This window comes from Babylonia areolata, chromosome 1, assembly GCF_041734735.1.
Source record: "Babylonia areolata isolate BAREFJ2019XMU chromosome 1, ASM4173473v1, whole genome shotgun sequence".
Taxonomy (NCBI): Eukaryota; Metazoa; Mollusca; class Gastropoda; order Neogastropoda; family Buccinidae; genus Babylonia; species Babylonia areolata.
The window spans coordinates 23,382,935-23,390,434 of NC_134876.1; the positions used below are offsets into that span (position 1 = coordinate 23,382,935).

The following is a 7,500-nucleotide window of genomic DNA, read 5'->3' on the forward strand; positions in this document are numbered from 1 at the left end:
TTATTATTATTATTATTATTATTATTATTATTAATTATTATTATCATTGCAAAACAGCTTCTCCTTACCCTTCCTCTTTTGCTGCTGTTGCTGCTAATATCATTACTACTACTACCACTACTACTATTACAACTACCACTACCACTTCACTTCTGTCATTGATAATGATGATGATGATGATAGTGTTGATGATGATGATGGTGGTGGTGATGGTGGTGGTGGTAGTGATGATGATGATGATGTTGGTGATGATGATGAGCTGAAACATTTGCTCAGAGCGCACCTGTTAACGCTAGTTCAAAGCTCCTCCCCTAGAACTCTGACCATGCATTGACTCGATGGTGATCAGTGATGACTCCTTCCTTCCTTCCTTCCTTCCTTCCTCCCCTTCAGGAACTCCTGGTACCCTTCCCTGCAGAAGTCCAGGGGCAGAGTCAAGATGCCGCGCAGCTACTGGAGAAAGAAGGAGGAGGCCAAGCTGAGGCTGCTCAACACCAGCAGGGCCAGTCACCACACGGCCTCCACCACCCTCCCTCCCCACTCCGCTGCCGCCAAGAACGGGGCAGTGAAGGGAGGACAGGGCGAGAGTGGGGTGCCCAACGGGAATGCCAGTCGCGTGCACGACACTGGTGAGTTGGTTTGTTGGTTTGTTTGTGGTTGTTGTTGTTGTTATTCTTCTTCTTCTTGTATTGTTTTCTTGTGTCGCTCATTTAATTTTCATCTCCGAAGGCTAGCCTCAGTCAGACTCTACAAACACAGAAAAATATGGCTCAGTTGGTTTCCTCTTTTGTCCTGTCCAGACTGGATTACTGCAATTCCACTCTGGCACGTTTACCATCTTCCTCCATCAACAGATTACAGAAAATTCAGAACAAAGCTGCACGACTGGTTCTCGCCAAAAAGAAATCTGATCATGTTACACCTCTGCTGAATCGGTTACACGGGCTTCCAACTGAGTCCCGCATTCACTATAAATTAGCAACACTCGCCTTCAAACATTTTGACAAGTCTCTTCCATAGTATCTCTCCTCTGTATCGGAAACTTATGAACCGCACAGAACATTAAGATCCAGTTCTGAAAAGCTGCTTAAAGTTCCAAGGACTAATCTGAAAGGCGCTGGAAATAGGTCTTTCAGAGCTCAGGTTCCCCAAGTGTGGAACTCTCTACCTTCATCTCTTAGGAATGCCTCTGACTACATTCCTTTAAGTCAGATCTGAAAACTTACCTTTTCCGTAAGCATTTTTGTTCTGGGCGAAACGGTTACACCAAGGTATGCCTGTTAACAAGTATCTTTGTACTAGTATTTTTGTAGTCCTGCTTTAATGCATTGTGTATTTTATGTAGTTTTGGTCTTAGATGTGATGGCATTTTTTCTATTTGGTTATTTTTAATGGGCGTGTGTGTGCGAGCGCGTTCGCGCGTGTGTGTGTGTGTGTGTGCGCGCGTGTGTGCGTGCGTGCGTGCATGTGTTTGTGAGGGTACAGTGCTCTGGTACGCGTGTGTAAGTGTGTAGGCATGTTGGTATGTCCGAACAGAATTCTATGTTAGAAAATAAGAAATATCTTAATGCTTATACAATTTTGTTTTTTGTGCAGTTGGTATTTAATGTCAGCGTGTGTGTGTCTGTGTGTCTGAGTGTGAGTGTGTGTGTGTGCGTGTGTGTGTTTGCGCGTGCGCGTGTGTGTGTTGTTTGGTTGGATTTTAATCTGTTGTCTGTCACTGTTTATATTATGTTGCTTCGTTTTAGCCTCTCTTGTCATATATTCCTCACATTGTTTCAAGGTTTTACAAGCAATGTGACAATGTCGCCCAAATCGCAGGTTATGTCTCTAAATGATTCCTCCTTGCTTTTTGCAATATCTGCCCAGTCAAACCAAGCAGAGTGTTTGTGTGAATGCCAATTCATGCATTCGTTAATTAGTATGTGTTCATTCTTTCGTTCATTCGTTCGTTCGATCACTCTCTTGCAAAGTATGTATTTATCGATTTGCTTGGCTGGTTTCATGGCTTTGTTTTGTTGTGCTGTGTTGTTCAGTCTCGTGTCGTGTTGTGTCGTGTCGTGTTATGCAATGTCACATCATGTTCAAACGTGTTTCGGTTTTATGATAACGTTCAGTCAGTGCGCATCCAGATACTAGTCCGTCCACTATGTGTTCAGTTTTGTTTGAAAATGAACTGAGACAACACAGTCATAATCGTTCACTTATGTCTCCACCCAATCAAACAGCGGTCACCAAAGGTGAGCACACATTGTTCTTGTCTTCTCTCCAAGGGGATGGGGAGCAGTTGGATGTCTATCCATTCTTGTGCACGTTAAAGTACTCGCTCACATCATATACTGTAGTGATTAATTTCTACTACTGAAATTGTGGCGTACGTAGATAGATGCTCATCTGCTATCAATTACATTGCTCTGGTTTTATGAATCGGTAATGTATTTAGGACTCTCTCTCTCTCTCTCTCTCTCTCTCTCTCTCTCTCTCTCTCTCTCTCTCTCTCTCTTTTTTTTTTTTTTCTACAGTGATTATCTGTTCCTTGGATGTTTACGAAATAGAATCAGAAAATGAGTAAAGAGAAGACGTTCACTTCAAAATAAATGAACATATTTCACTCCGGTTGTTCATGTTGCTATTGTTACAACTAATAGTTTGTTGATTTAATTGTCGTTTGGGGATGTTAAATAGGACCAAAGATGGATATCCAGTCTTTCGATTAGGACACAAAATAGCCAAGTTTAGATGCACAGGTATGTAAGCGTGTATTATTCGCATGCGCATATGTGAGATTATTTTGTGAAAGAGAGAGAGGATAGAAAACTAGAAACAGACGGGTATACAAAGAATTACAAGCAGACCTACAGACAGATACAGACACACAGACAGACACAGACACACAGACAGACACAGACACACAGACAGACGGACAGATTCATGACCCTTGATCCATTTACAGAGGGAGAAGGAACCGACAAAGGTGGGACCGAAAGGATATCCCACATATCTCAATTAGTCATTGATAGCTGAAAAACAAACATTTTGTTACTCTTCAGTTTCAGTTTCAGTTTCAGTGGCTCAAGGAGGCGTCACTGCGTTCGGACAAATCCATATACGCTACACCACATCTGCCAAGCAGATGCCTGACCAGCAGCGTAACCCAACGCGCTTAGTCAGGCCTTGAGAAAAAAAAAGGTGAATAAATGATAGATAAGCTTACACAAATAAATAAATAAATAAATAATAAATAATAACTATAATGTAAAAAAAAAAAAAAAAAGCAAATAGATGTAAGACATTAAGACCCACATTCACATATACACCCACACATGCATAACAGATATGCACCGAACACGCAGTTTCACAGATATGAAAGCACAGTCAAATACATATAAACGTACATGAGCTCCAACACACACACACACACACACACCACACACATTACCCTGCACCTCCTCTACCCCCCTCCTCCACACACTCATTTCTAGTCTACGTATCACAGCTTCCACGGCACACACACATACACACACACACACACACACACACACACACACACACACACACACACACACACACACACAGACAGATGAACACTTACTTGTACAAGCGCACACACATATGCCCATATCTCCACACACATATGTACTGTTACTCTTCGTTCGTATTTAAAAAAACAAAAACAAAAAAAGAAGATTATCTGTTTCCGGATACATACAGAAGAAAGTTTTCTTACTCAGAATCATACGTTTGAACTCACTTGCACATTTTCAGTGGCAACACCACCACCTTCCACAGCAAAATACTGATACAGTAAAGTCTTGGGTTGGACAAGTTGTCAGTGAGATTTTCCTGTAAGACTTTTGCCGAGGAAGCTTCAGTTTTAGATTATTTCTCAAGGAGGTGACACAGCTTTCGGCCAAATCATGTATGCTACATCGCATGTACTAGTAAGTCCGATGCCTGAAAGCATGCAGCCTAACCCAACGGGCTTAGTCAGGTCTTGAGTGCATCCACATGTATGTGTACACCCATCAGAGTTAATTTCTTTGACATAAGTTTGCCAGAGGGCAACACTTATGGGCTTTGTGTGTGTGTGTTTTTTTTTTCTTCGTTTTTTTTTTTTTTTTATTTTTTTTTTTTTTTTTCCAATGGGTCAAGCACGTGCTGCACACGAGACATCGGTTTGTCTTCTCTTCCGAATGACTAGACGCTTAGTTTGATTTTCCACTCAACCTTGGGACAAAACAACGAGAGCCGGATTCGAACCCAGACCCTCACGGACACACTGTGTTGACAGATAATCGTCTTAAAACATTTCACCACCTTCCTCCTGCTGAGGAAGGTGGTGTGAGACAAGTGAAACATACAAGTAAGTTCAAACGTTTCATTCTGAGTAAGGAAAAAAATATTCTACATGTTCCACTCCTCAGTTACCAACTCACGGATCTATACCCCCCCCCCCCCCCCTCCGCCCCCACTCCCACGCCAACTTCCCACCTCCTCCCCCCTTATCCCTCAACCCCCTCCCCTCCCCTCCCCATTACTCCCGGCCTATCGCCCAGTGTCACCATCACCACCCCTTCACCTGTTTCCCGCACTTTGTGTTATTGTAATCTGTGTCACTGGTCATAGACACTAGAATTGAGATATTAGTATCTATGCACAGGTACTAGGTGTGTGTGTGTGTGCACACTTCACTTTCATAGCACGAGTGTGGTTATAATGGGGTTCCGATTACATTGAATGATGTCTTGGATATAACAAATTCTGTGGCTTGTATCAGTATGAAAGCTAATAATTATTACGTCAACGTAATTGGACTGACTATCTGAATAATGTTGTGTATGGTTATACATCTTTTTTCTTCTCTGCACCTGTGCGGACTATCTGAATAATGTTGTGTATGGTTATACATCTTTTTTCTTCTCTGCACCTGTGCGGTTTTCAATTTGGTTTATATCATAACAGCTTGACTCACCATTATCATCATCGTCATCATCATTATTATTATATCCTACACACACACACACACACACACACACACACACGTGTAGCCGCCTCTCTACACTCTTCACATTTTTCGGTGCATGTCTCGCAAAGTTTGATAACCGATGGTGGGCCACACACCATGGAATAAACGGACCGAGAAATACTCGATGCAAGGGAGAGAATCGTTCTCGTGTTTCTTACTTTCAATTTGCCTGCTGTTGCCTTGCCCACATGTAAGCCATTTTGTTCCAAACATGCTGATGGTCTAACCACTGAAGCAAGAGTCAACCAGTGTGTGTGTGTGTGTGTGTGTGTGTGTGTGTGTGTGTGTTAGCATTTCCTATCTTTTTCTTCTTTTTTCCGTGCTTGTAGTAAAACAGGCTCCCCTCTCTTGCCCCCAAAGAAGACTGATGTCGGTACTTTGCTGTATATATATATATATATATGCTGTAATCTTCTTATTGTCATACAATGAAAACACACGTGTTCTGTAAACATGCTTATATTTTTGTTTCTCTGTTGATATTCCTTCTAACCCAAAGGGAAATGATGTTTATGGATTTAATCACTGACACTGAGTAGACAACCAGTAGCACCTACTAACATCTCTCTCTCTCTCTCTCTCTCTCTCTCTCTCTCTCTCTCTCTCTCTCTCTCTCTCTCTCTCTCTCTCTCTCTCTGTAGATTCCAGAACGCGGATGTAAACCGTTTCTGCCCGTTTTGTCCTGGCACCCTGGAAGATGAATACCATTTCATTTTTGTGTGTCCTAAATACGGTCATATCCGCCAGAAATATATCCCAGATTTCATAAATATCAGTGACAATACATTGTTTCCTATTCTACAAACCCCATGTGTTACCTCCCAGAGAAATCTTGCGATGTACACTTATTACGCCTTAAAATTTAGAGACGAACCCACTTTTGAAGACCCATCACAGTGAAAGATACAAATAAGATGGGAGAATGATTTTGGTACAGGAAGGTAATTCCCAATCTCCAGCTTTTGCATCACCCAGATTCTGTGCTTCAAATCATTACATGACGTTTTTAACTGGATTAATTCCTCAACACCTGGGTCCTGTTGTTTTTTTGTTTTTGTTTTTTTATAATAATCCTTTTCTTTTCTTTCTTTTTTTTTGTCGTTTTTGTTTGTTTGTTTGTTTGTTTCGTTAATCTATTTTCTAGTCTGTTCAGTCAAGTTGAAATTTCAAACAAAAAAAAAGAAAAAAGAAAAAAAAAGAGATATATGATATATGGCCGTTCGATGTGACAAAGCAGAGTCCCTTGTATGCCTACTACCACCCACCCTCTGCACTCCCCCCTGTGCCCCCACCCCCCTCTCCCGCCAGCCCCACCTCCATTGGTGTATTCCTATGGTGCGTGTGCTTGTGGGTCGGTAGTTGCTCTGTGTGTGTGTGTGTGTGTGTGTGTGTGTGTGTGTGTGTGTGTTGCTGGGGTGTATTTTGTGCCTTTTTCCTGCGATTATTCACATCCGCAATTTGTAGTATTGTATTGGTGTATACAGATTTTGTTTTTCCACTTCTATGTCCCCAAGTGCTCTTGTGTAATATAATGCGTATTGTATATGTATTGTCTCATGAGAGGCGCTTAGAGTAGGTGCCATATAAGTACAATATATTATTATCAGTATTGCATTATTGCTGATGTCGGGCGCGCGCGCGCGCGTGTGCATGTGTGTGTGTGTGTGTGTGTGTGTGTGTAGTGTGTGTGCGCGCGCGCGTGTGTGTGTGTATGTGTGGACGGATGTTTGATAGCGTAACACGATATGAGAGAAAGAAAATATAGATGGCAGACAGAGAGAGAGAGAGGGGGGGGGGAGCGTAGGTGAGATAGAGGGGGGTGGACGATATGACATAGAGATAGACAGACAGAGTTCAAATTTGATGTTAATAGTATTCTATGGCCTTATCATTCATTATCCATTCCTCCATTGTTTATTTCAATCATGTATTCACTCATACAGTTAATCATTTGATAGTTTATTTACGTAGAGAAAAAAGACAGGCAGTTAGACAGACAGAGAGGTGGGGGCGAAAAAATGATTCACCAATTATCGTTTTGGAATTAATTCCCCGGTGTGGTTTTTTTTTTTACAGCTTCCTGGGTACAAGGATGGTATGTAGATTGCGTGTGTGTGTGTGTGTGTGTGTGTGTGTGTGTGTGTGTGTGTGTGTGTGTGTGTGTGTGTGTGTGTGTGTGCGTGTGAGTAGGTGTGTGTCTGTGTATGTGTCTGTGTGACTGCGTGTGCGTGTGTTTGCACACGCGTGTAGATGTGTGTGCGTATGTGAATGTGTGTGTTTGTAAGGGGGTTAGGGGTGTGTGTGTTCTCTTCGTGTTTGTTTGTTTTTGGTTGGTCGTGTGTGTGTGTGTGTGTGTGTGTGTGTGTGTGTGTGTGTGCGTGTGTGTGTGTGTGTGTGCGTGGGTGTGTGTGTGTGTGTGTGTGTGTGTGTGTGTGTGTGTGCGTGTGTGTGTATGTGTGAGTGTATCTGTGTGT

At 42.2% G+C, this 7,500-nt stretch overlaps 1 protein-coding gene across 1 annotated transcript in view; it reads left to right on the forward strand.

Annotated features, from left to right (window-relative positions):
- LOC143280917 (uncharacterized) overlaps window positions 1-7,500 on the forward strand; it is a 29,322-nt gene that overhangs the window by 15,375 nt on the left and 6,447 nt on the right. The window contains exons 3-4 of the mRNA XM_076585700.1: window positions 394-629; window positions 7,103-7,121. Coding sequence (XP_076441815.1) covers window positions 394-629; window positions 7,103-7,121 — 255 coding nt within the window. The remainder of the gene's footprint in view (window positions 1-393; window positions 630-7,102; window positions 7,122-7,500) is intronic.